General features: G+C 51.8%; 1 protein-coding gene across 5 annotated transcripts in view; it reads left to right on the plus strand.

Annotated features, from left to right (window-relative positions):
* Window positions 1-707: 707 nt before the first annotated feature.
* Window positions 708-27,766, plus strand: part of Tmem94 (transmembrane protein 94) — a gene marked incomplete in the record, with an annotated part of 31,438 nt that continues 4,379 nt past the window's right edge. The window contains 23 exon segments of one of the 5 annotated variants that reach the window (XM_027425675.2): window positions 708-819; window positions 9,341-9,508; window positions 9,871-9,932; window positions 18,893-19,012; window positions 19,254-19,381; window positions 19,626-19,762; window positions 20,307-20,509; window positions 20,978-21,129; window positions 21,422-21,524; window positions 21,717-21,803; window positions 21,991-22,107; window positions 22,427-22,483; window positions 22,779-22,883; window positions 23,013-23,177; window positions 23,579-23,788; window positions 24,364-24,679; window positions 24,967-25,140; window positions 25,489-25,591; window positions 25,683-25,900; window positions 26,671-26,852; window positions 26,927-27,065; window positions 27,319-27,434; window positions 27,569-27,668. In XM_027425675.2, the coding sequence (XP_027281476.1) occupies window positions 9,478-9,508; window positions 9,871-9,932; window positions 18,893-19,012; window positions 19,254-19,381; window positions 19,626-19,762; window positions 20,307-20,509; window positions 20,978-21,129; window positions 21,422-21,524; window positions 21,717-21,803; window positions 21,991-22,107; window positions 22,427-22,483; window positions 22,779-22,883; window positions 23,013-23,177; window positions 23,579-23,788; window positions 24,364-24,679; window positions 24,967-25,140; window positions 25,489-25,591; window positions 25,683-25,900; window positions 26,671-26,852; window positions 26,927-27,065; window positions 27,319-27,434; window positions 27,569-27,668 (3,025 nt within the window). 5 annotated transcript variants of the gene reach the window in all.

Raw genomic sequence — 27,766 nt, forward strand, 5'->3', positions numbered from 1 at the left:
AAGGGACTCTTTCTTCCCAGGCCCAGCTATGACCCCTCTCTGATTTCATAAACAGATTTTTTTTTTTTTAAGGCAACTCTTCCAGACTTAGATCTCTGGGAAAATGGAAGTAAATACTGACACAGGCTTATTTTGTTTTCCCAAGACAGGATTCCCAGGCGATTTCTCTAATTATCTAGGAAAAAAAATTTTTTTTAAACTTGCTTTTCCCTTTAGATTTCAAATGAACTGAGGGAGAAATAACAGTATTGCTTCGGATTGGATGCAATGTTAGTCCGGAGGGACTTTAAAAAAACAAGGAGGGAGAATCCAAGAAAAGAGATAAGGCGATCTTGCAAGGGGCGTTTTAAAAAATAGTAAAGGGCAGAAGGTATCGCCTGCCCACGGCTTTACAACAGTTTAGGGGAGAAACCACTGGGGAGACAATTGTGTGATCGGTTCTAGTCAGATCGTCTACAGCTGAAAACGCGGGAGCACCGTGCCCCAGGTAGGACCCAGGCAAGCTCCCGGGTATCGCTTCGGAGCAAGTTCTCACATAATTCCGCCAGTCTCCCGGGGGGGCGGTTGAGGCTACAGCTTAGCGCACGGAGCAGCCAATAAGAACATCAGAAACTGCCGCCATCGCTAACTTCATCCAATCATCGTCCGTCGCTTTCGCAGGTTGGCCCGCACCTCTGTTGTCGCAGGAAGGAGGCCAGTGGCCTCGGAGCTGCCCTTAACGGACATGGCTGCGGCCCCTGGAGGCGGGGAGGCGAAGTGAGGAGGGGGCAGGGAGGGGAGCGGACGCGGGCGAGGAAGACCGGTCCGGGGGCCCCGGGGGTAAGTACGAGAAGGCCCGCCGCCCGAAGTGGGGAGCAAGGGGGCGTGGGGCCCGGCCTTCGGCGTCCCCGAGTTCTTTACCCAAGGCGAGGAGTGTCTGGGGTGTGCACCCCGCGCGTGCTCACAGGGGACGCCCCTCTGCGGGGGCGTGGGGGACGGCGCCAGCCCCCCGTCTCCGGGCCGGCTGCTTCCCTCACGTCCTCCAGGGTGTTTTCTTTGGTTTTGTTTTCCCTTCCTGTCCTGGTTTGCCCCTTGCCCGCGGCTCCATCTCAGAAATAAAGGTTGTGTCCAACAAAGAGTCCTTGGCCCAGGTTGGTCGTGGCTGGGCCGTGGGCCAGAGGGCTGCCAATCCTGATGCCACGAGTGTTTATTTGTAGGCCTCTGGGTGTCCCCAGCCCGAATAAAGACGGTTGTCACCCACTGCGCGCGCCCGGCTCGCCGGGGCCGGGAGCTGACAGGATCTGGTGCGCCCGCCCGCCGGCCCCGCCTGTGGAATTGTGAGGGACTTTTCGTTCATTTGCAAGGCTGCGATGTTGCAGTTGGGGTGTGCTTCCCCACTTGTAGAGCCATGTGAAGATTCTTCAGAAGCCACCATAGCACCACAGCGTTTGCAATCCTGTGATGCCTCCTGCGGTGTTAAGCCCTCATATTCTCTACTGTGAAACCCTAAAGTCAAACGCAGAGGTGGCAGAGGTGCGATTCAGCATCTAAGAGTCAAATCAGAGTGACTGATGGAATAAAAAGTTTGACAGTCGCTCTCCGAATCGGGCCACTGTACAATGTGGCCTTACCCTGCAACAGGGTGCAGCCGTTCCGGTAGAGCCCATTGTAATCTCACCTGCTTCCTTAGCTCTAACTTCTATTAGGTTCCCTCTTGGCAGAATTACAAACCGGGGAAACCTAGATTCTGGGGAGTGCTGCATTGACCATCCCTTTGATAAAACCAGCCCCCAGCTAGTCTGAGAGTTAACCGTCCTGGAATGTCCCCTTCCTCCCATCACCCCATTTGGTATCCAGAGCTCATAGATGATTAGACCACAAAAGGCCAACCGGGCAGTGAGATGGAAAGAAAACAGAAAACACTTGACATTTCTATTTTAAGTGGATACAGAGTGCCAGCTCCAAGGGAAGAGATTCAACCTTCTGGAAGGCCTACCTCCAGGAGAACAAACGAGAAATAAAGGTCACAGACTCTGGTTCCTCCCTGCCCCTTTCCCCTAAATTGGACTCCAGAATCAATTTCTATACAGAGAGGGAGGAGCTGTCAAATGAATACTGCCTAGATCCAAGGTATCATTTAACTCACCCTGGGCTGTCACATGTGAACCGGAAAGACGCACAGGTCCTCCAAGGCCATTCCTGATTTTCAAGTGAAAAGGCTCCCACCCCCTTGGCACCCTCCGGTAAATGTGTGTCGGTGTTTTTGGTCCTGTTCTTGTGTCTGTGTTGTTTCACCAGTGTTTTCCATGGCTGAAAAGACAGGTCTCTCTCTATCTTTTTTTTTTTTTTTTGGTTTTTCGAGACAGGGTTTCTCTGTGTAGCTTTGGAGCCTATCCTAGCACTCGCTCTGGAGACCAGGCTGGCCTCAAACTCACAGAGATCCGCCTGCCTCTGCCTCCTGATTGCTGGGATTAAAGGCTTGCACCACCAACGCCTGGCTGACAGGTCTCTTTAAAACTGTTTTAAACTCTAGTTTCCAAACAGGCCTGGGTACAGTAAATGTTAGGTCACTGCTGAAACCAGAATGTCTTCCTTCTGAAAGAAAGACCCAATGTGGTGCTGATCAGGGGTTTGTATGATAATCAGCTTTGCCGAGACTGTAGTAAACAGTGCTGGTCACAGGATATGGCAAGGAGGGTAAGGCCAGGGTTTCAACCCAACCTTGATGCTCCCTAAACCTGGTGAATCTCAGGATTGCTCTGAGTTTCAAGCATAATTGTGTGATCTCAGTTTTTATAATTGTAGGTTCCACTTGAAGACACTTTTGATAGCAGCCTTCCTTTGCAGAGAGGTAAACAAAACAAAACAAAAAACTACCAGGAAACATAGGATAGATGTTATTGGAGAAGGACACAGAGGTGAGCTCCCAGAGTATAACCCTGCCCTGAGCTGGCAGCAGCCTCCAAAGAGACAACTGCTTGGTAATGTTAGGCAGATTCGGATGTTTGCTGTTTTTTTGTTTTGTTTTGTTTTGTTTATGATGGCAAAATATATATTGCACAAAATTTAGCATTTTACCAAGTCATGTAGCATTTAATACATTTGTATTAATGTGTGTAACCATCACCACCACCTAGCTCTAGAAATTTCTCATTGTTTCCTCCCTGAAACAACCTTTAAATGCCAACTCTCCATTCCCCATTTTTCTACCCCTGGCAATTTCCATTACATTTTCTGTCTCTGTGGTTTTAGAATGTTTTAGACACCTCATGTCAGAGAAATCATATGGTGTTTGTCCTTTTGTGACTGCTCACTCCATGTAGCATAATGTTTTAAAGGTTTCCCCCTCCCAAGTTTGACTTGTCTTACTAGAATTTTCATTGTATATATTCATTGTACCTAGTCCTTTGTGACACAAGGACACGCTCACATACATGTCTATTAGAGCTGTAGCATGTCCCCCCCCATTTCTCCCTCTCATTTGTCTCCTTTATTCTAGATAGGTATGTAAGTGTGTGTGTGTGTGTGTGTGTGTGTGTGTGTGTGTGTGTGTATGAGTGTGTGAGTGTGAGAGACTGTGTGTGGGTGTGTGAGAGTTTGTGAGTGTGGTGAGAGAGTGTGAGTGTGTGTGATTTTGCATCCACATAAAATTTAGGAGCCAGGGGCCAGGCATTGGTGGTGCACGCCTTTAATCCCAGCACTTGGGAGGCAGAGGCAGGCGGATCTCAGTGAGTTCGAGGCCAGCCTGGTCTAGAGTTCCAGGACAGTCAGGGCAACACAGGGAAACCCTGTCTCAAAAAACAACAAAATTTAGGAGCCAAAAATGAGAGAAAAAATAGAAACAATATGTACGACTGGCTTTATTCATTTAATAGATTCTCTTCAGTTATATCCATTTTCTTGCAAATGATAAAACTTTGTTCTTCATGGTTGAAAAAAAACCCATGTGTACATGGGGTACATTTTCCTTTTCTGTTTCTCTGCTGTTCGTCACCGAGGTTGGTTCCATGGCTCAGCTGTTGCCAACAGAGCTGTGGTCAACATGGATGTGTAAGTGTCTGTGGTGTTGACTTGGAGACCCAGGTGCCCTGTAGCTGTGTCATATGGTAGATCTATTTTGAGATTTTTGTTTGTTTTTCTAGATAGCGTTTTTCCTTTGTAGCCCTGGCTGTCCTGGAACTTGCTTTGTAGACCAGGCTGGCCTCCCTCCGAACTTAGAGCTCTTCCTGCTTCTGCCTCCCAAGTGTTGGGATTAAAGGCCTGCGCCATTATGCCCAGCATTATTTTGAATTTTTTACAGGGTTCCATACTGAATTTCCATAGTGGCTGAGTAGTTTTCATTCCCACCAACAGTAGATGTCTTTTTGTCCATGTCTTTGCCAGCACTCGTTACTTGTTTTTTGTTTGTTTGGTTGATTTTTTTGAGACAGGGTTTCTCTCTATAACAACTCTGACTGTCCTGGAACTAACTCACTTTGTAGACCAGAGATCTGCCTGTCTCTGCCTCCTGAGTGCTGGGATTAAAGTCCTGCACTGGCACCATGGGGCTGTTACTTGTTAACAACTGCCACTCGGGTTCAGGTGAGATGAAGTCTCAATATAGTTTTGATTTGCATTTCTCCGATGGTTGGCAGGGTTGGACAGTTTTCCGTGTTTATTGGCTATTTGCATTTCATCTTTTGAGAACCAGCTGTCCATTTTGAAAGCTCTTTTATTGACTGAGTTGTTTGATTTCCTGCTGGTTTGCTTTTCGAGATTTTTTGTGTAATCTAGATATTAATCTTCTGTCAGATTTATAGCTAGGAAAGATTCTTATGTAGCTTGTCTCTTCACACCATTAACAGTTGCCTTTGCTGCACAAAGGCTTTTGCATGTCATGAGGTGTGGGATTGTTGGCATTCTTTTTTATTTTTGTCTTGGAATATTCAGTTGTTCTGATTGCCTTTGGTGAAGACTTTCCTTCCTCTCCTGAATTCTCTTTGTACTTATCTTCTTAAAAATCAATTGTCCAAAAATGTCTGGCTCTATTTCTGGACTCTCAAATACCAAGCCAATACCACATTGCTTTGAGTGCTGTAGTGTTAGTCCTGATGTCCGGTGGCATCTTCTAACTTTTGTATACTTTTCCTCCCCAAGTCCTGCACTCTCCCCACTGCCCCTCCTCCTCCTCTTCCATTGTCACTTGATAGATCAGGCTGGCCTGTGTAGCCCAGGCTGGCTTCAGACTTGGGACAATTCACCTGTTTCAGCTTTGCAAGCCTGGGCATACCGCTGTGTCAGGTTAAGCAATTCTAATCTCACAGAAAAATATTTCTCATGCTGTTTTTTGTTTGTTCTGGTTGTGTGTGTGTTTGAGAAAAAGTTTCCATATGTAGTCCAGGCTGAGGTTGCAGGCACGAGGCACCACACCTATCTCCAATCTTCACTTTATAGGTCTTCCCCTTCCTCTGGAGGTCCTAGTCCCTGTTCAGGGGCTTCACACAGCAAGGCTCTCTTGTTGTCTTAGATAGTACCACTCTTCCCTAGCTCTGTTATCTGCTGTGTCTTTTGGTGTAGGGTAAGCACCTTCTTTTCTTCCTTCCTTCCTCCCTCCCTTCCTTCCTGCCTTTCTCTCTCTCTCTCTCTCTCTTCTCTCTCTCTCTCTCTCTCTCTCTCTCTCTCTTTCTTCTTTGTGTCTCTCAGGTCAGTTTCCACTTCTGGTTCCTGCTCTGCTGAAACCTGTTGTATTCTTCTCCTTCCTTTTTTTTTTTTTTTTTTTTTTTTTTTTTTTTTTTTGCTAGCTATTATTCTGCAGCCCAGGCTGGCCTGAACCTTGCAATGTAGAACAGGTTGTCTTTGCAGTCTTGGAGCTCCTCTTGCCTCAGGCTCCTTGTGCTGGGATTACAGAGGTAATCCACCGTACCTGGCTTCTGTTTCCTTCTCTGTGTCCTGTGTTGTGGGGGCTGCTGAGACAAGTCAGCTGGTGGGGAGTTTTTCTGTCAAGCCCCATCTCCTGAGTCCAGTCCCTGGCCCCATGTGATGGAGGGATAGAATCAACCCCTGCAAGCTGTTCTCTGACCTCCATATATAAGTCACGCATTCACGTCATAGCCAGGAATGATGTCACATGCCTTGAATCCCAGCAGAGGTAGGTAAAATATCTGTGAGTTTCAGGCCAGTTTGGTCAACAGTGAGTTCCAGGATGGCCAGGGCTGTGTACTCTGTCTCAAAAACAAAAGTAAAAAACAAATAAATGAATGTGTGTTGTGCAACTGGGCAGCTATCAGATATCTTTCTTGCTGGGAAGAAGACATGTCTGTTAGCATGACTGAATGTTAATGAGCCTTGAGCAGCTATGCTCACATGCTCACACACTGGAATTGTATTTGACTAAGCCACGTATGGTAATTTTTTTAGCCTGAGCTAAGGGCATACTATTCTTCCTAGTTAAACTGAGCCTATTGGGTTTGGCTCATCCTTGCAACCTGTTGAGATCTCCTTGGATCCTGTCTTTGATATTTTTCCTAGGGTTGTGCTATCTAAGAATTTGATTACCGTACCATCTGTTTCCTAATTGGAGCCACTGATAAAAATATTGACTAGAATGCAAAGGATGAAACCTGATAGTTTGCTGTTGAAAACTTTCATTCATTATAGTGTTAGCATGCCAATTAGTTCCCTTTGGTTACAGATACTTAACTAAATATGAGACCCAGCAAATATTGTTTGGTGTGCTGAGCAAGGCCATAGTGCAAGCCTAGCTAATACAGATTAAATCAGAAGGGTCAGAAGGACAGACAACTCTCCAGCTCACTCTCAGCCAGAGCCTTGGAGCTTGACTTGGTGTTTTGGCCTTGGTTCTGGGCTTGGGAACAGGAAAAATCCATCCCTTCTTTCCCTGTTTTAGTCACGTGTGGCAAACCAAGGTTATTATAAGTTTCTTCTAACTCTCCTGCACTTCATGTCTTCCCCTTCTCCCTTTCATCTTGTTTTTTTCAAGACAGGGTTTGTCTGTGTAGCCCTGGCTGTACTGGAACTGGCTCTGTAGTCCAGGCTGACATTGAACTCACAGAGATCCATTTGCCTCTGCCTCCTGAGTGCTGGATTAAAGGCGTTCACCACTATCGCCTGGCCTTTATGTAGCCCAGGCTGGCCTGGAACCCACCATGTGAACCACACTGTCCTCAAACTCCCAGAGACCCACCTGACTCAGCCTCCCAACTGCTGGGATTAAATGTGTGAGCCACCATACCTGACAAGGCCTCTATTTTTTTCAATTGTTGACACACACGCACACGCACACATCTGCACACACACATATTCCTAAGTAAGTACAACCTACTTAATCCATATGATGTTACTTGTACATATATAATTATATAAATTTAGGGCTGACTATTTAGTATTGGATAACCAATCTGTGCGTTCTTCCCCAGGGAAGGATATTTCTCCTGCACTTAGCAATCCTTGTCTATAATTTTATAATTTTAGGGTTGGGGCCCCATGAGAGTTCCCCCTTCCGGGTTGGCATGCCTATTGCTGGCGTCCTTGTTCAGGTCTTGTTCAGGCAGCCATGTTAGTGAGACTTCATGGGTGCAGCTTCCTTGACATTTCTAGGAGATAATCTCACAGCAAACTTCCTGTCCCTTCACCCACGGCCTGTTGTGCTCTGACCCCGAGCCCTAGGTGCAGGAGCTGTGTGGTAGACATTGTCAGGGGTACTCGTTCTCCATATCCTGGTTTTCTGTAATGATCTCCATCTGTTGCAAGGAGACATTTGAATTTCGGTCTTTATACCTCTTCTGTTCCCTCTCTTCCACTTCACCTTTGTGTTCTTATTCTTTCCTGTTATATAATTTAATAAATTTACTTAGTCAGGTTTGTGTGTGTGCCTGTGCATGCTCACGCAGATGGCCAGTGTCCACACTTGGAGGTCAGAGGACAACTTGTTGAAGTTGGTTCTCTCCTTCCTCCATGTGGGTCCCAAGGCTCAGACTCAGTCTTGGGAGCTTGAGCCCTTATTCTTGACCTGGGTGGACTTGATTGTTGTCTCTTGGTGTTAAGGAGAGCAATGGCTACTATTTATTGAGTACCAAATATTGTACCAGGCCCAGTACATGTACTATTTTACACAATCTCATGGTACTGCTGTGAAATAGATATTGCCACATCCATGCTAAGGACAAGGAGCAGAAGCTGAAAAGGACAAATAATTGACCAAGATTGTTCAGTGTTTGACACATGTGGGAGCTGAAATTTGAACCCACAGGTGTTCATTTAGCTTTGACACCTATGCTTTTTCACAGTAGGCTATAGGCAGAGCTGGCCCTTTAAGAGCTCTGCTCTGGATTTCATGTCAGATGTTAAGAACAGTCCTCTCCCCGAATCCCATGTATGGAATGATGGGAATACAGAGACTCTTAGAAAAATGTCATGTTCCTCGCTGCCCTCTGCTCTGCTGTGGTTCCAGCTGGCCACAGTCATTTCCCTCTGGTTGTGTTGGCAGAAGAAGTTTATAGGAACAGTCCCCTTCTGGACCCTGGTGCCTGTCCCTGTGTGGTGAATACCTTCTTCAGCCCCTGCTGGGATGGGGTGCCATGGGGACCTCAGCCATAGCTGTAAACAAGGCTCAGGCTGCCTGGTCAGAGTGGCCTTGGGGAGGAGTGATTTGGCCTCTCAGGATCCCATTTCAGTTGGCTGCCAAAGACTGAATGTCGCTGCTTTGCAAGGCCACTTCCAGCGTCACTGTCTCTGACCCTGAGGGCGATGTCTCAGCTTTGATTGAAGGTCCTGACTGAAAGGAAGGGGTAGGGAGAAACTTGGCAGCATGGTGGGTGACATCAGCCCTGGTGCCGCTTGGAGGAAATGGATGGGATTTGTAAGTAGAGTTGGTGGCTTCAAACCCTAGTTTCCTGGCTGGCCCTCTGGACATAGATTTTTAATTGTTTCTCGACAGCTCTTTTATGGGTCAGCTCTCCCAGGCCTCTGATTCCTCGTAATGAGGTTGGCTGCAGCCCTGGAGAACTGCCCTCATCAGCAGGTTAGTGCTTCTCCAAGAGGAGCCCTCTGGCACCAGACCGGATTACTCAGTGTCACTTTTTACTGAGAACACACCCTGATCTGAGATTGTGAAAGTTGTGCTGACTGCCAGGATGGAAGGGTGAGGGCCAGGGCTCAGGTGGGGCAGGTGGGAATGGGTGTCAGGGTCACACTTACCTGTTTTTGAAGGGGGAGGGCTGCCGAGAGCAAATCCAGGCCATTGCAAGCGCTAAGCGTGTGTTCTGTCACAGCTACATCCCAGCCCTTGGGCTGGTTTCACCTTCCAGGCACCTAGCTGACTTTTGTCACACTGGTTGTCAGATTGGTGTGCTCATCTTTGCAGACCTCTGCCCACAGTGCCGGTCTACACGTCACCCACACACGAGGCTCAGAGGACTGATCTATGCATGCGTGTGCTGACAAGCCACACGCTGCCCCGCAGGTGGAGAGCAGAGCGGTCTCTTTCCATCATCCCTACCGATGTCCCCTGATGACGAGTGTGAGATTTCAGGTGACTTTACTGCTGACTTTAACCCTGTTAGATGTGCTGATTAGCCAAGGCTCGTCCTGGCTGCTGGAAGTCGGTGGTTTATAGAGGAGGACACAGGGAACCGGACATACACACCTCTGAAAGTGAAGGTTGAAAGACAAGGCTTGCATTCTCCAGAGACCGCTCTGGAGCTGGTCTGCTGGCCTTCCAGAGTGGGCCTCATCTAGCGCTGACCCCTGAGGTATGCTGCTGGATTGCCAGGCCAGCCGGGTTCTGGTGCTCTGTGTCTTAGTTGAGGTCCTCATGTTGCACAACAGTCTCCCTGCCTTGTGACCTTATGACCTTATTTACCGGATTTCTTTCCTCTTTTTTTTTCCCCCCAGATGCTGTGACTGTGACAGACTCACTGGGATTTGTCCATGTTGGGGCGGACGCTTCCTTCCAGGTGTGATTGTGTTCATCTGGGCATGTCTGAAGTACCTTGGGCCCATGGACCTGAAGGAGAAGCATCTGGTGGGCCCTGCTCTCTTGCTGTGTGGCTGTTGTGGGAGTCTCTCTATTGAGCTAGTGTCTCTATTGGGCTCCCCTCACCTGGGGGTGCTGTGATGCCTGTGGGGGGTATAACTATGACCCCTTCTCAGAGGTCAGTATTGTCTGGCTGGGATGAATATAGGGTTAAGGGTAGCCTGGTTAACACAGCAGGCTTTCTGATTGGGTTTGATCCCAAGCCAGCCTTGCCCAAAGCTGTGTAATTTGGTTTGTTTGTGCTGTGCTAGGGCTGTGCCTCAACCTGCCTGGCCGTGTTGAAGACTGTTGGGCACCCTGTCTGTGGTTAGGGACAAGCATCTCATCAGATTCCAAAAAACAGCTGTGTGTTAATCAACAGGATTGAGCTAGGCCTGGTGGTGTGGGTCTGTAATCCCACTTACTCTAGAGACTGAGGCAGGGGAATGGCAAATTTGGGGCATGGGTGGACTATAAAGTGAGTTCAAGACTGCCTTTGGCAACTCTTGAGTTCAGCATCACCTGCTCCTAAGATCAGCAGGCTTGAGGAGTCCAGGCAGTTGAAGCCTGGATGGAAGTAGATGTAGGATATTCTTCTCCCATGGCCAAGACCGCCCCCGGGAAGTCTCTGTGTCTCCTGCCTGACTTCTGTATACCCTATTGTAGACCTCTGTCTTTGCTCATTCCCCTGGGGAATTTCTGGACTCACAAGTCCTGGACTAGAAAGCCACATACTAGCAGCAGCAGCCATGTTTATGGAGCATGGGACAAAGCTCTAGAGGCTGGGAGATGGCTCCCAGCTTGTAGAGGGTTACAGTCTAGCTGAGGGTCAGCAACATTGTCAGTTTAGTAATGGAACCCAGTGAGCTTCCAACCTACATGAGGACCTTTTCTCTGTAATTTTTTCTTGTATTTATTATGAATGTGTGTGCAGTGTGTATGTGGGTACATGTTCCACAGCGTGCAGGTGGAGGACAACTTCTAGGAGTTGGTTTTCCCCCTCCATCCTTGTTTGGGGTCTGGGGATCAAACTTGGGTCATCAGACTTGTATGCTTTACTCACCGGGCAGTCTTGCCAGTCCAGGAAGGATCTCTTCACTAACACACGGGGCTCAGAAGGTAAACTCTAATATAATAATACACAGGACTCTCAGAAAAAGGATTAAGAGGAGTTTGTATGGTAACAGTTGTTGCTCAGGTGGTCTGTAGTCAGCGCCTTAGGCCAGGGCTGGTTTTGTCTGTTGCTGTGTGACTTTTAGCACCCCAAACCCTCTCCTTTGGACCCACCGGTTCCCAGTCTGTCTGGAAGCACATGGTGGAAGACGTGTAGCTGGGCTGGCTTGGGCCCCTGTTTTTGAGATAACAGGGCTATTTTGCTAGCATTGAGGCAGGCAGGGTGGGAAGTGGGTGGAGAGGGAAAGGGCTGTGGTGCTGTCTACACAGCACCCTATGCACTCTAAGGTGTGCCATGGAGCAGAGAGAGCTGGTTTCCACCCCAGCAGTGACTTCCTGGAACCGAGGGATAGGAGTCCTTCTTGGTGGCTACAGCTGACAGTCCTCAGAGACTGGCACAGAAGTTGACCCCGCCCATCTCTCTTTCCTGCTCCCAGCAAAGACTTCCTGCCCTTAACCTCTGGACTGCCCAGCCCCTCCTTTCTGTCCCCATTCTGCTGTTTGGCAGGGGCCCCACAGGGAGGTACACAGGCCAGCAAGGGGGTGGGGAGAGGCATTCTCTTTCCTTGCAGCAGCTGGAGAGGGTGTAGTCTAGGAGACAGAAGGCCCTAGAGAAACACGCTCAGCCTCCAGCCTGCTCTCCAGCCAAGGGACCCATTAGGCCGTCTTCAGTCCCTGGGGTGTTGTACCATCCTACTGAAGAGGCCTATCCATTAACAGAGGAATGTCCAGTCTCCTCCTTACCTCTTCCTTTACCCACAGTGCCTGTACTGACTTCTTTTATGTCAAGCTAGGGGCTCAGAGCCATGTCTTTAGAGCCCTAGTCACTCACACCAGGCTTAAAGTGCAGAGTAGGGGCCTTTTTGCCTGTTCCTGGGCTTGGTGGCGATCAGGAGACAAAGGCAGGCAGATCACTTGACTTTGAGGCCAACCTGATCCATGTACACAGTGAGTTTCAAGACAGGCAGCGCCACACAGAGAGACTGCCACAAAGAAACCAACAACAACAACAATCAAACCAAAAGCGACCCAGGTGTGCCCAGGCAGCCCTGGTCTCTGGTGTGCCTGCATGTAGGGCTTCCCTGTGTGGATCAGGAGCTTGTGGGATCTCTGTGTCACCTGCCAGGAAGGTGTTACAATTCTAAGGAATCCTTTTAGCTGGCCTTGCCTTCTCCCTCTGCTACTGGTTTCTTGCTTCCACCAGACCCCTGTGCCTCCTATAAGTCTCTGCTGGAATCCCTGCTGGCCCCCCTCCTTGCTGCAGGATGTGCTGCTATTAATAAGGCCCTGGTCTGGTCCAATCCCTCCTCCTTCCTGCTGCTCTCACCGTGGAAGGCTGCTGTTGCTTGGGCTTTGTGCTCTGAGTGGCAGGGAACTCGATGAGCTCAGCCACAGTGGTGTCCTAACTAGTGACCTGGGGACAGTGGACAGGTAGTCTGATAAGAGATCCAGTATTTATGTTCCCTAGGGTACTCCTGGATGCCAGCATTTGCCCTCGGAGCCCCAAGCCCTTGACAGCTTCTTTCCTCTGTCCAAATGTCCCTCTGTCCATCTGGCTATCCTCTAGCTGTATCTTGCTTCTGCGCTCACCCTGCACTGGTCTCCTCTGAAGGACCAAACTCCTGAGCATCTGGCAAATTGTGAACCAACTTTTGCCTCTGAACCCTCCTTTCTTCACCCTCCTCCTTCCTCTTTCTCCCTCCCCCCCCCCCGCCTGCCTCCCTCCCTCTCAGGGCTGCTGTTGCTGCCTGCTGCCTCCTCCTCCCTGCCTGAATCTGCAGCGTGACTGGAAATAGGCTGAATTAATCAGCAGATTGAAGCTCTGCTCTGCCGTGCCGATTCTCTGCAGCACTACACCGGCCTCTCACTCACACATTGTCCAGCCCTCTCCCCTCTTCTCTCTCACAGTCGCTCTCTTCTTGCTCTCTCATTCTGTTCTGCTTCTCCCTCTATCCTTGAGTGTGGTGTTGGGAGTTACTATACCTGCCTGCCTGTCCCTCAGACTCTGCCTCATGCTCTTCAAGCAGGCAGAGCTATGGATTCCCCAGCAGGGCAAGCACAGCATGGTGAGTATGCCAGCTTGATTCTCACAGTTCTAATTGCCTCCTTCTCTGCTCACGAGGGAGTCTTTGGATTGTGGTTGCCAATGGAGTCCTGAAGATGCTGCAAATCAGGAAGCAGCCGGGATGAGCCTGGGGTAACCACGGCTTTGGAAGGAGATCGGGACTGAGAGCCAGAAAACTAGCGTGTCTTGGAATGGCCAGCCACGTTTTCAGGTTACTCAGAGCAGCCTTGGGGATTGAGTTTCCCAAGGGGGAAGGATGCTGAGACCCAAGGCTCCATGTACAGGTGACGAAAGCTCAGGGCTTGCACTCCAGCCCTTCTCTATAGCAAGGGAATTTTTCCCTGCTGGATCACTCAGGTAACTGAGTCAGGGTTGGGACAGTTTTTCTGAGTTTCAGTGGCTGCTGAAGATGGGGAAGCATGGAGGTGAAGGCGCTGAGGTCCACACGATCCTTTACAAGGAGGCAGAGGCAGGCAGATCTCTGACTTTGAAGTCAGCCTGGTCTACATAGTGGGTTCTAGGCAGCTACAGATGAGTCCAGATGTGCCGGCCAAACTCAGAGGGGTGGGAGTGGCAGTCTCCTTCAGTGACTTGGGTTTGCGCTGAGTTCAGCTTTGATTCCTCTCCATCTGGCCTGACTGAAGCAGCTGTGATGGGGTGGCCTGGTGAGGAGGCCAGCTGATTAAAACTGGTGGTCATCTGTTATCAAGGACACCAGTCAAGGTTTATATCTATAACCTGCCTCCCTCAATTTTGCTGCTTCTGAAACAGGTAGGGTAGGAAGAAACGTGGAGAGAACCTCAGAAGTGTTCTGCGGGACGCGGGCTGGGTGTTGGGTGCTGGGTGCTTCTTGCTGAGGAGAGTGCAGAAAAGCCCAGTGCTGCAGCTGTTGGGAGGCTCGCTAGACCACCTGATGCTGAGTTCCACACCGTGGCCGGGGTGCCACATTATTGCTCATGGTTGTCAGTCATTTTGCCCTTGTTGTCCCGGGTGAATGCTAAGTCCTGCTAGTGCTCCTCTCCAGTGTGGAACAGAGACAGCCAGCCCAGCTGAGGATGGCTTCCTTTTTGCCCAGCACAGTGGGTAAGTCTCAGTGCTTCGGAGGCAGAGGCAGGCAGATCTCTGACTTTGAGGTCAGCCTGGTCTACATAGTGGGTTCTAGGACAGACAGGATTACACTGTAGTGAGAACCTATCTCAAAAACACAAAACAAGCAAACAAAAAACCAAAACCAAACAACCAAACAACAACAACCTTTCTTTTCTGACTCAAGTCGTTCCTTCTTTGCTCTGACTACGTGTGACAATAAGTGTCCACTAAGGGCAGACAGGAATGGCAAGGGCTTGTTCTGCCTGAAAGACTTGAGCGTCCTTCTGATCTGGTCCCTCTGGTGTAGAAGCCTCCCTCCTGGCCCCAAGAACGTATCTAGTGGTGCAGTGTCAGGGAAGGGGTGAGTTTTTAGCCACAGAGGAGCAGGAGAAATCTCTTGTTGGTCTTGAGAACTTATTAAGGCACATCAAAACGCTCCTCTCCCTTGTTGACCTCGGAGGGTAAAGAGGAGCAGATCCTAGCCTGTGCTGACTTAGTTATTTATTGCTCAGGTAATAGGAACTTGCTGCATCTCTCCAAGGCGCCCTGGAACACGGAGTAAGTACCCTGCGTCCCTCTGCGTGTTCCCTACCAACCGGTTCTGCGCCTCCTTCAGAAAGCACGGTGGTTTTCCACTGAGCGCCTTGGCTCGGGATCTTCTGCCACCTGTGGAAAAGCTCAGACAAAGAGGGAAGCAGAGATTTGACCCTGAACTCTGGCCCTCCTGCCACAGAGGGGTCAGCCGAACAGGCTTAGCAGCTGGATCGTCATAGTTGAAGCCTGTGTAGATAGAGTAGGTTGGCTCAGAAGGCCCAATCCTCACCACAGGGCCAGCCTGTGTGGGCAGGCACTTCCTTTGGGCAGCATGTAATTACAGAATATCTTATTTTCCCTCTGCTGCACTGTCTTTAATCCCCTGTCTGGAGTTGGTGCCCCTGGCCAGACACAACATGTGGGGGCAGATGCAGATGCCTGCAGACAGCTCTGCAGGTGTCCTGTCCAGGGAGCATCTGTCATCTTCTGACCATGCCTCCCTCACCTGGAGAGGAGCAGAGTACCTGGGACAGGGAAGCAAGTGGGGCAAGGCGGTCAGTCCTGGGCAGGGGGCTGCAGAGAAGGAGGCAGGAGATGTCAGGGTGGCCAGTAGCCGGGAACCAGTGAGTGCTCTGCAGGCTTGGCTGGAGGAGGGTGCCTCTCTGATCCTCTAGCTTCTCCTCATGGGCTTTTCTCAGTTCAGCAGCTTCCCATGTAACCTGCACAGGGCAGCCTGTGCACTTGGCCTAGACCCTTTTCCTGCTTGTCCCTATCTCTTAGACACGCAGCAGCTCTTACCTCCTCCCCGCCTGTTTCACACATCATGAGTTTTAGCGATGTTGTCTTAATCCTGCCCATCCCAGGAGCTCTTATTTGGGGCTGGGGAGAGGAAGCCAGGGGAAGACCCAGCTTAAGAGAGCAGGGTAGCGTGAGGGGGAGTGGTAGGGCCCAGCCTGCCCTTTGTAGCCCATTGTCTTCTTCTCTGGAGCCCCAGGAAGGCCTCTGCCCCTCTAGGAGGTTGAGTAGTGCACTGAATACTTGCTTTGGACCCTGGGTTCTGGAGAGTCAGGATCCTACTGGATTTAGGTAAAGAACCTAAGAATCACTCGGCGATGGTACTGCACACCTTTAGTACCAGCACTTAGGAGGCAGAGGTGGGCAGACCTTGGTTGAGTTTGAGGCCAGCCTGGTCTACAGAGAGGGTTCCAGGACAGCTAGGATGTTACATAGAGAAACCCTGTCTCAAAAAAAAAAAACCAAAAAAACAAAAACAAAAACTAAGAACCTTGGGGCAAACCAAACGCATTCTGAAAGCTGAGGTGGCTGGTGATAGGCAACCCGGTGTGTATGTGTGTGGGGGGGCTCGCTTCACATGCATCTACAATTCAAGGTATGTGGCACTGGGCCCCTGCCCCTCAGGCCTGGAAGCCCCTTAGCATCATGGAGGTGTGTGTCCCACCAGGGCCAAAACCACATGGCCAAGGAGAAAGCCAGCGGATACATTTGGAACTAGTCAGGAAAGAGAAGTGCAGAGTGGCAGTGGGCAAAGCGGAACAGTTCCCTGCAGAGGACAGAAATGGGGCCATTGGGGTGGTGGGTCAGGGCAAGGAGTACAGACAGCCAGGTCAGTGTGTCCCCACAGGTCTTCATTCTCAGTAGACAGCCTTGAGGTGTCTCGGGCTAAGGATTTGCTTAGTAGTGGAAGTTGGTCAGGTGGCCTGTGGCAAAGACTGGTTGCCCCTTCAAGAACTTCAGGAATTCTGTTTCGTGCATCCATTTGTTGTCTTGATATTTTACAGCTGGAGATCTGTCCAGTGGATTCACCCTATATCAGCTTTGTCCCCAAAGTTTTGGTGCAGTGGGGTCAGGGCAATGCCCAGGCAGGCATGTCTTTTTTTTTTTTTTTTTTTTTTTTTTTCCTTTCCAGACAGGGTTTCTCTGTGTAGCCCTGGCTGTCCTGGAATTCACACTGTAGACCAGGCTGGCCTCAAACTCACAGAGATCCTCCTGCCTCTGCCTCCTGAGTGCTGGGATTAAAGGCGTGAGCCTGGGGGCAGCTGGTATGCCTCTGAAAGTTACAGGTTCTACTGCAGGCTTTGTGTTGACATCCCCTGACTAAGGTGTCACTGGGGTCACGGAAGCTACTTGTGGGTTCACCCATTCACACATCTGTTCAACAGATGTTCACTGAGCTTGTATGTGTCTAGCACCATCTGTTCCAGTTTGGCGGGGAGGGCTTGTGGAGATGGGAGAATTTGTCTTCAATTCTATACCAAATATTGTACCAAAATTCAAGGAATTTAAGTTACAGTAAGAGAGCCAGACTCGCCAATCCGGAATCAGTTCCAGAGGTGCAAGCTGCTGACCCAGGTGTCCTGATGCCTGTAGACTGCAAACCTGAAGTGCGGCTCAGGGCTTTCAGGACTGTCTGTCCCACAGAAGGTGACATTTGAGCTGTCTAAAAGCAAGAGTTGCCTAGTGGCATGTATGTCCTTGGCCTGGAAGTGTGCACCCCTTTGCACATGAGCAAAGGACCGCAGAGGGAAGAGCAGGGGAGGCCCCATGGAGCAGGCACAGAGCTGTGGTGCGCGTTTTAACAGCAAAGGGGAGGAGGCTGCAGAGATGGCTCAGCGGATAAAGGTGCCAGCCATGGAGCCTGATGACACAAGCAAGGTCCCTGGGACCCACATGACACATGGAGAGAACTGACTCCTGAAAGTTGACCTTTGACCCAGTCAGTCAGTCAAATGTGTAAAGGTGAAGGAGTCAGCTGTGGAGGGTCTTTCTGTGGTTTGGAAAAGGTAGGGAAGGGGAGGTAGGAGGCTAGGGTAGTGCAGACATGACTGGGCAGTGACCGTGTGGGAGGAAAGGTGACGGCAGGAATGAGTTTGGAGTTTGGGGTATTTGCCGTCCCGTGAAGCAGTCACTAGACAGGTGTGTATCCAGAGCAGGGCCAGGTTGGTGGTGAAATGTAGGCCTTGGAGGCATGTGGCTGGTAGGTGAGTCTGCAGCTGTGGCAGAGGTCTCCCTGGAGACACCCAGCAGTTGGTGAGGACGGGCTGTGGGGTGAAAGGAGGAAGAGCAGTTGGAGTCAAAGGAGGAGGAAGCAGGAACGGAGGTCACGTCACTCAACATGATTGGTCCCTATGCCCAGGGACAGCTGTGGTGACAGGAGAGCGAGGGACAGTCACTGTGCTGTCTTTCCCATGAGATTATGCCTTGCCTAACTTTTAGTGTCGAAAAATCCTGTCTTGCAAAATCGTGGTACTAGAAGGTAAAGGTGGTAGGGTCTTCTTTTTTCTTTTTAATTTTTAAAGTTACTACATCTGTTTGTGTGTGTGTGTGTGTGTGTGTGCAGGTCAGAGGACAACTTGCAGAAGTCGGTTCTCTCCTACCATGTAGGCCCTGGGGCTTGGACTCAGGTTGTCATGCTTAGTATCCTGCACCTTCATTGGCAGAACCATTTCACCAGCCCTAAGTTTTTCTTCATTGTCTTCCCCAGAAACAACATCTGAGTTAGCGCTCTTAAAGAAATAGATGGATTTCAGGCAGTGGTGGCGCATGCCTATTATCTCAGCACTCGGGAGGCAGAGTCAGATCTCTGTGAGTTCGAGGCCAGTCTGGTCTACAGAGTGAGTGCCAGGACAGCCAGGGGTAAACCCTGTTTAACCCTAGCACTTAGGGCCAGCCTACTCGACTAATTGACATAATGAGTTCCAAGATGGGATGACCAGGAATGCGTGGAGAGACCTGCCTCAAAAAAACAGAACAACAAAAAAGAAATACCTATCTTTTGGTCTGTGTGTGAAATCTCGATGTAAAATGGGTAGAGGATGGGTAGCAGATGAGCAGGAAGGCCACCGGCTCCATGGGTCCAGGGTGAGCAAGTGGACTGAACTGAGAAAGTCCTTTTCGTACTTTTAGTTTTCACTTGGCTTTAAGGAGTGTAGGAGGTTAGGATTGGGGAGAAGGGCCTGCAATCAAAGAGTGAGTCTGGGCAGGACCCTGGGGAGATGCTGACTGTTTCTGCTTCCCTGCAGGGAGAGCCCCCCTTGGCCCTGGGCCTGTCTACCCGGAAGGCCCTCAGTGTCCTGAAGGAACAGCTGGAGGCTGTGTTGGAGAAACACCTCAAGGAGCGGAAGAAGTGTCGTACGTGGAAGGTGAAGCTTCCTCTGGGGTGGCCAGAGCATGACTGGGTAGTCAGAGAAGCAGAGAGGCCCTGTCTCAGGGACATGCTGTGCTTGTCCCCTGGATGGCAAAGACTCAACTGAGACTTCACGTGGTCAGAAGTTCCAGTTTCCTGGGAGTGGTGTCCCAGCCTACTTGCTGGAGGTGGCCTTAGGATGTGGGCATATTGGAGCAAGCTGGGAGACTCACTGCCTGCCTGTCATGTTGCTCCAGGAGACATGGAAAAGCAGCTTCCTGCACCTCAATAACCGCTGCTCCTGTTTCCACTGGCCGGGGGCTTCTCTCATGCTGCTGGCTGTACTGCTGTTGCTGTGTTGCTACGGGGGTCAGCCAGCCGGGAGGTAAGCAGGGGCCATGACTTCTGCAAGCTTCATTCAAACTCCTAGGGTATCTCAGGGCTCTGGGGGGCTGTTGCTTGAGCTAGCCCATAGTGAACTGAGAACAAAAGAATCCCTTTTCTCTTGACTGGGGACCAAGACCTGGCTAGAGTCAGGAAGCAGGCTAGAGGAACGGGCAGGGCACCTTGGACTGTGGGAGCAGGCTGTGAGGTCTTCCCATGCTGTTCTCTGTGTCCCTCAACTCCAGCCATGGAGTGGAGCTGGTAAATGCCTCTGCCCTGTTCCTGTTGCTGCTTCTCAATCTTATCCTCATTGGGCGGCAAGATCGGCTAAAGCGCCAGGAGGTGGAGCGCAGGCTCCGGGGCATCATTGACCAAATCCAAGGTAAGGCTGAGGGTCAGACACTGTAGGAAAGATGTACTGTGGCCAGTCCAGACCCAGACAGACAGGTCTAGGGTGACAGGTGCCTCCTGTGGCTCTCTTGCTTCTCCAGGACAACCCAGATGCCACATACAGCTCCTGAGAGCTGCTTTGGCCACAGGCTCCAGCTGTCCTGTTCAGCCTCTCCTTTTTCTGTTCACCATCCCATATGCTCTCCTGTCCGAGAGCCTCGCTGCCCAACCTGCTTTGTGCTCTGTTCTGCTCATCTGCACCTGGCTTACTTCTCCTCCTTTGTCTCTAACCAATAGTCTTGCCCATTCTTCCTGGCCTGTTCCCATGCTGTCCTTCTCTTCCTGGAAGTCATCTCTCATTGAGTGGGCAGACAGTTTTACTCCTTCTGCACTCCCTCCCTACAGTGCTAGAACCATTCTTGATACACTTGGATACTAGGGAAGGACCCTCAGGGGAGGCATTGGTGAAATATGAGGTGTATTTGCTGCATGGAATAGGTTTGCAGAACCAGAGCTGTTGTTTCTGTTCTCATTAGATGCTCTCAGGGACGGGAAGGAGATCAAGTGGCCGAATGCCATGTACCCAGACCTCCACATGCCCTTTGCACCTTCCTGGTCCCTGCACTGGGCTTACAGAGATGGACACCTGGTAAACCTGCCAGTTAGCCTGCTGGTAGAAGGAGACATCATAGCCCTGAGACCTGGCCAGGAGTCATTCGCCTCCCTGAGGGGCATCAAGGTAGAGGGAATAACTGGGGGAGTGTCTGAAATTCGTTAGGAGTCCTTAGGCTAGGTTTTGAAGCTTCCTGCCCACCTTGGGGGTTTACAAGGGCACACGGGCAGGACTGGAACCTCCTCCTACTGTTGCTCTGTCTTTTCCTGGATCCTTAAGCCCTAGAAACCCAAGTCCCATGGGGCCCACCCCAGCGGGCTCATTGCTAGTGGAGAGCCCCTGACCGTGGGAGCTATTTCTGCTTGGGTGGCACTGTCGAGGAAGAGTGGTCTTGCCAGCCATGGTGGCATACATTTCAAATCCTAGCACTGTAGAGGCTCAGGCAGAAGGATTGTGGGTTCCAGGGCAGTATGAGCTATGCAGTGAGCCTGTCTCAAGAAACCCCAAACAAAACAGGCCCCACCTTCCCACTCCCCAAAACCCACAATGCACTCTTATAGTGCCCCTTCTTTCACTCCCCATCACTGCTGGCAGGATGATGAGCACATTGTCCTGGAGCCAGGAGATCTGTTCCCCCCCTTCTCCCCACCACCCTCACCGAGGGGGGAAGTGAAGAAAGGCCCACAGAACCCCCAGCAACACCGGCTCTTCCGAGTCCTGCAGACTCCTGTGATTGACAACATCAGGTAGCACCGCCTCTCTCCTGTCCTGCCCTGCTGTCCCCTCCTCCAGTGCATTCCTGGCCCTGAGGCACCTGCTCAGCCTCTTGTGACCAGTTTTAAACTGGGGGGGAAACCCATAGCTGTGGCCACAGGCCCTCTCTCAGGGCACTGTGTGGACCAGGCCGGGACCAAGGCTGACTAGGGACTTTGAGGACTTGGAGGTATTGGTTTGTCCAGGATGGAGGCCCAGAACCCTTCCAAGGTGTGGCTGTCTGGCTCTTCCCCCAAGAGATACTGAGGGTTGACTATTTTGCAGATGGTGCCTGGACACAGCTCTATCGCGCCCAGTCACTGCTCTGGACAACGAAAGGTTCACGGTCCAGTCAGTGATGCTTCACTATGCTGTGCCGGTGGTCCTGGTGCGTGCATGAGTGAGGGGCTGCAGGGCAGGGCAGAGGGCCAGACATGGGTGAGCTGTGGGTCCCAACCTAAGGGAGAGTGCATGCAGAGGGGTCAGAGTGAACCAGAGTGTGAATGGCAAAGGAAGGGGCCTACAGCTCAGTCCCTGCCTGGGGGAAGACACTGAGGCTATGCCCATCCTGTCTCCACAGGCTGGCTTTCTCATCACCAATGCCCTGCGCTTCATGTTCAATGCACCTGGGGTCACGTCGTGGCAGTACACTCTTCTCCAGCTCCAGGTAAGGGTGCCCTGCTGTGCTTCTGTCTTGTTCCCCCCTTTCTGTGGCCCAGAGCATCTCAGGGTTTAGCTGAAGATTGTCTCCTTGGCCTCCCTTCCTTCCAGCTCCCTGGGGGATGGCTGTGTGGCATGGCCCCCTCCCCTTCTCTTCCCTTTGGGGTCCTGGCATGCGGTTTGCTCTTTCTCAGGTGAATGGCATGCTGCCCATCCTCCCTCTGCTCTTCCCTGTGCTCTGGGTCCTGGCTACCGCCTGTGGAGAAGCCCGTGTCCTGGCCCAGATGAGCAAGGCCTCGCCCAGCTCTTTGGTATGTTGTTCCAAAGCATCAGAGGACAGCGGCCGGAACAAAAAGAGTTAATTGGCTGTGCCAGAAAGTGGGGCACAAGTCCAATTCCCCCTTGGTTTTAGCGTGTTGAGGCCCTGGGGATCTCTGCATGATTCCAGGTACTTTCTGCTACCAAGTAGGTTCCAGGCCAGGCCCAAGTGTGGATCCCATGAGTGGGGAGTTGGAATTGCCTGATGCTCTTCACCAGAGGGGTCAGGAGCCTTGCTAGTACAGCTGTGTAGACGTGGAGGTCTTTGGGAAGGCAGCTTTTTCCTCACTGATACTTACCCTGTCTGTGCAGCTGGCCAAGTTCTCAGAGGATACTCTCAGCAGCTACACCGAATCCGTCTCCTCTCAGGTAAACTGCCGAGATAGAGGAGGTTTCCTCCAGGCCCCTGCAGGCACTGAGGGCTGTGTCCGTCCTGGATCTCTGTGATTCTATGGCCTGAAACTCCAGCTGAGCTCTTGGAGCACTGCCCCCTCCCTCCCTGTTGCATGTGCGCCTGACCAAGGCTGGTCTCCCATCAGTGTCTTGTCCTAGAACCCCACTTCACAACGTTTCCCTGGACTCTCCTGGATTTGGACCCTACAGGCTGTGTTCAAGAAAGTAAGGCCAACCCCAGATGGCCTCACAGACTGTTGTCTCCCACCAGGAAATGCTGCGCTGCATTTGGGGTCACTTTCTGAGGGTGATCCAGGGGACATCGCCAACACTGAGTCACAGTGCCAGTCTGCTGCATAGCTTGGGTTCTGTCACGGTGAGGAGGCCCTGTCGGGAGGGTTGACTAAACAGACCCTCTGGCTGGGTCTGGATTGTTTCGTGTGTGGCCAATGGGTGGTTAGACTAATAACTACGTCTTTTTCTAAGCCTGCTTCTTTTCCTATAGGTGCTGTGCTGTGTAGATAAGCAGGGGATCCTATCATGGCCAAATCCCAGCCCAGAGACTGTCCTCTTCTTCAGCGGGAAGGTGGAGCCCCCCCACAGCAGCCATGAGGACCTCACAGATGACCTGTCTACCCGCTCCTTCTGCCATCCTGAGGTAGAGGAGGAGGTATGGCCCGCTCCCATGGAATTAGATTAGGCTGCTTAGCCTCGGAGCAGGGCCTGTGGCCTTGGGAGAGTGAGGCTTAGGAGGGAGAGGGGGGCTCTGGATTCCTGGGACTCTGGGTGGTTAAGATGAAGGATGAGTGGCCAAGTGTGGTCACACACACGCCTTTAATCCCAGCACTTGGGATGCAGAAGCAGTCAGATCTCTATGAGTTCGAGGCCAGCCTGATCTACATAGAGAGTGAATTCCAGGACAGCCAGGGCTACATAGAGAGACTTTGTCTCCAAAAACAAAAATCAAAACTGAAGGCTTAGGCAGTTAGGAGCCCAGAACTGCCCTGTCTCCCTGATCCTCAGGAGCCATAAGACTCTGGTCCTAGACCTGTGTGCTCCTGTTCTCCTCAGCCCCATGAACGAGATGCCCTCCTTGCTGGCTCCCTGAACAATACCCTGCACCTTTCCAACGAGCAGGAGCATGGTGACTGGCCCAGCGATGGTCCCAAGCCCTCTGAGCCCTACTCCCATCACAAAGTGTACGGCCGCAGCAAACACCCATCTGGTTCCAACGTGAGCTTCAGCAGGGACACTGAAGGTGGAGAGGAAGAGCCCGGCAAGGTGAGAGGAGGGAGACAGTGTAGAGAAGCCACCATGTCTGTCTCAGGCCTTCATGACTCCCCTATTAAAGGGAAATACCTCAGTTTGAATCAGTGGGGTCTGGAAGAGCAGGGGAGGCCCATGCAATCCTTTTTCCTGTAGTTTTCAGGCCTGGTTAGCAGATGGCTTTTGAGGTCTGACCTGAGTCTTGTCTGTGATAGGGCTTTGTCCCCATCTGGTTCTTCCCCGGGTTAGCAGCCTCCTAATTAGAATTGTCTAAACACACACAGTCAAGGCTCCCTGTCAGGTGTTGTCCCCAGTTAACACAGACCCCTGTCCCCTTCCTATATGGGTACCGCCAGGCTTATTAGTGTAGATCCTATTCTTGATCTTAGCCAGAAGGCCAGAGAATAATGGGTACAGATCCTAAATAGAAGGCGGAGGGTAGGGACAGACAGGAGAGCACTGTGGGCACTGGTACCCTCCTGGGGAAAATGGGCTTTCTTGTGGGGCTAGTACTGGGCCTGCTTGGGCATCAGAGACTTCCCACACCTCCTCCCAGCCTAGGGCTTCCCTTACCCCCACATTTCCTCCAGACCCAGCCCGGGACCGAGGGTGAGCACTATGAGGCTGAGGACTTTGTGTGTGACTACCACTTGGAGATGCTGAGCTTGTCCCAAGACCAGCAGAACCCTTCATGTATCCAGTTTGATGACTCCAACTGGCAGTTACACCTCACCTCCCTCAAGCCGCTGGGCCTCAATGTGCTGCTGAATCTGTGTAACGCCAGCGTCACTGAACGCCTGTGCCGCTTCTCCGACCACCTGTGCAACATCGCCCTGCAGGAGAGCCACAGTGCTGTGCTGCCGGTGCACGTGCCCTGGGGCCTCTGCGAGCTGGCCCGGCTCATTGGTATGGCGGTATGGCGCTGTGGCGGTGGTGTTAGGGGGTGGGGCCACCTGAGTGACTGCTGACCTTTCAGAGCAGGCCTGGTACTGACGGTCCCTGGCATGGCTTTCATTTGTCATGAACATAGCCGCTCTTAGCTCTCTAGTCTGGCAGGATGACTAATTGCTGGGGTATAAAGATGGCAGGCACTGGCCAGGGCAACTAGATTCTGTGTTTCCCTTGTTCCACGTAAGTTGGGCAGGGGAGCCCGTCTCCTCTCTTATGGTCCTTTGTGCTGCCCTCCTTCACAGGCTTCACTCCAGGGGCCAAGGAGCTCTTCAAGCAGGAGAACCACCTGGCGCTCTACCGCCTGCCCAGTGCTGAGACTGTGAAGGAGACATCGCTGGGGCGGCCCTCCTGTGTCACCAAGCGGCGCCCCCCACTCAGCCACATGATCAGCCTTTTCATCAAAGACACCGCCACCAGTAAGCCTCACTTCAGCTCAACTGGCTTCCAGACAAACCTTCCAAGGCTTGATGGGCAGGAACCATACCCCATCCTGTCTGTTCAGGGGAGGGAAGATAAGTCAAGTGAATGCTCCGATGTGGCAGGGACTGGGCTTGGGGACCAGAGTCATAGAGTGGGACTCTCCAGAGGATAGGATTATAGTGGCAGCCTCACTAGTCCATGGTGGCTCACTGACCAGGAGGTCTGACGGGAGGCCCTTTCTCTATCAGGAGTAACTTGGCACCCTCTTTAAGGACAGTGCTGGGTCAGAATAAGGCAGGAGCTGTTTTGTGGCCTCATGACCTGGTCTCTCTTCCCCGTCACAGGCACAGAGCAGATGCTGTCCCATGGCACTGCTGACGTGGTCTTGGAGGCCTGCACAGACTTCTGGGATGGTGCTGACATCTACCCTCTTTCGGGTTCTGACAGGTGACTGAGGGACTTTGCTGGTCTGCGTGCCTCTCATGGTCATGGGCCTCTCAAGAACACTTGTCTTCCTTCCTTCCCACTTCCCTGGCAGGAAGAAAGTCCTGGATTTCTACCAGCGAGCCTGCCTGTCTGGCTATTGCTCCGCCTTTGCCTACAAGCCCATGAGCTGCAGCCTGTCCTCTCAGCTCAATGGCAAGTGCATCGAGCTGGTGCAGGCGCCCGGCCAGAGCAGCATCTTCACCATGTGTGAGCTGCCTAGCACTGTCCCCATCAAGCCAAACATCCGCCGCAACAGCTGGAGTTCTGATGGTACCGTGAACTTCCTTCACCTCAGTGGGGATGGCAGGGGGCTCCCCAGGGCTGAGAACCCCAGGAGCTAATGGGCTTCAGAGGGCTCTGACATCACTCGGGGGAAGTGCCATGGGCAGTCCACAGGAATTGGGATGCCAGTGTAGCATTCAGTAGCCGGTGACATGGGGACTCCTTCAGTTTCTATTCATCTAAAACTGGATGTCCTCTCTCTCTTCCTCATGGGTTTCTTTGGTGTTCAAGAGGGCGAATGTATATGGAAGTGTCTTCTTAGGAAGGGTTACAATGGCGCATTATAAAACGTTAGCTTATCAGGGTAGGACAAAAGCCGGAGCCCAGACTGTCAGGACAGAGGGACACAGACTCTACCTTCCATCCCAAACATACATATTTGGCAGTATCTCATAAGCCCAGGAGACATGTGCTAAGGGTGGGACCCGCCCCCTAGTCCTGGAACAGGGCTGGGCAGGACCTGAGCCCTGTTCAGAGTGGCTCTCCAGGACAGTCACCTCAGTAATGAGTACCTCTCATTGTCTTTCTCTTATGTATGTTGGCTCTTATGTATCCTGACTCTGTGCGCCTGTGTGGCTGTGTGTGTGTGTGTGTGGTCCTCTGGGGGCCCTCATGCTCATTGATTTGGGTGTGGCCTCTCTGTGTGTGGCTCTGGGCTGCCTCCTGGAATCTGCTGGTTCCTCCGTGTCCTGACTGGGCTGTGTCCTGATTGTCTTGCCACATGCCGGCTGGCTTCTGTGTCTTGTGCCCACCTGAAGAAGGGATCGGGGAGGTGCTGGAGAAGGAAGACTGCATGCAGGCCCTGAGCGGTCAGATCTTCATGGGCATGGTGTCCTCCCAGTACCAGGCCCGCCTGGACATTGTGCGTCTCATTGATGGGCTGGTCAACGCCTGTATCCGCTTCGTCTACTTCTCTCTGGAGGATGAGCTCAAGAGCAAGGTGGGGAGAGCTTCCCGTTTGTCCCCACTGGTCTTTCCCACCCCTTCACCCTCATCACCATCTGCCCTTCACAGGTGTTTGCTGAAAAGATGGGCCTGGAAACAGGCTGGAACTGCCACGTCTCCCTGACGCCCAATGGTGACATGCCTGGCTCTGAGATCCCTCCCTCTAGCCCCAGCCATGCGGGCTCTCTCCATGATGACCTGAATCAGGGTGAGGGCAGAGGCTCGTGGCGGGCAGGAGTGAGTGTGGCGAGATCCACTTGTTGAGAAGTACAGCCAGGAGAAACTTGCCTAGGACCTGCCTAGATGCACACTCCCTTGGGAAACAGCCCCATGTTCTGTGGGCAGTAACAGTGGGCTGTTAAAAGTGGAGGCCTGGGGGCAGAAGGTTGTACCATCTGCAGGGCATGGCTGAGACTCGCAGAAGGCCGGCCCAAGGCGAGAACAGGCTTTCCTCCCCACAGTGTCCCGAGATGATGCCGAAGGACTCCTCCTCTTAGAGGAGGAAGGTCACTCAGACCTCATCAGCTTCCAGCCTACGGACAGTGACATCCCCAGCTTCCTGGAGGACTGCAACCGGGTACGATGGTGGAATCTGCCCCATGTCCCCGAAGTGGCCACAGAACTGACTCAGGAAGTGAAGGGCAGGAGGAGGCAGGAGAGTCCATTCTCTGCTCCCTATCTTGAGACTACCGACATCTCTGCTTCCTGCAGGCCAAGCTGCCCCGGGGCATCCACCAGGTGCGGCCACACCTGCAGAACATTGACAACGTACCGCTGTTGGTGCCTCTCTTCACTGACTGCACCCCTGACAGTGAGTGCTGCGGCCCCTCCTCCTGGGCCCTGGCAGGGATGGGCACCGCTGTAGCTCAGAAGGGATGAGAGTTTTCTAAGCAAAGAGTGAAAAAGCCC

This window comes from Cricetulus griseus, chromosome 7 (genome assembly GCF_003668045.3).
Source record: "Cricetulus griseus strain 17A/GY chromosome 7, alternate assembly CriGri-PICRH-1.0, whole genome shotgun sequence".
Classification (NCBI taxonomy): Eukaryota; Metazoa; Chordata; class Mammalia; order Rodentia; family Cricetidae; genus Cricetulus; species Cricetulus griseus.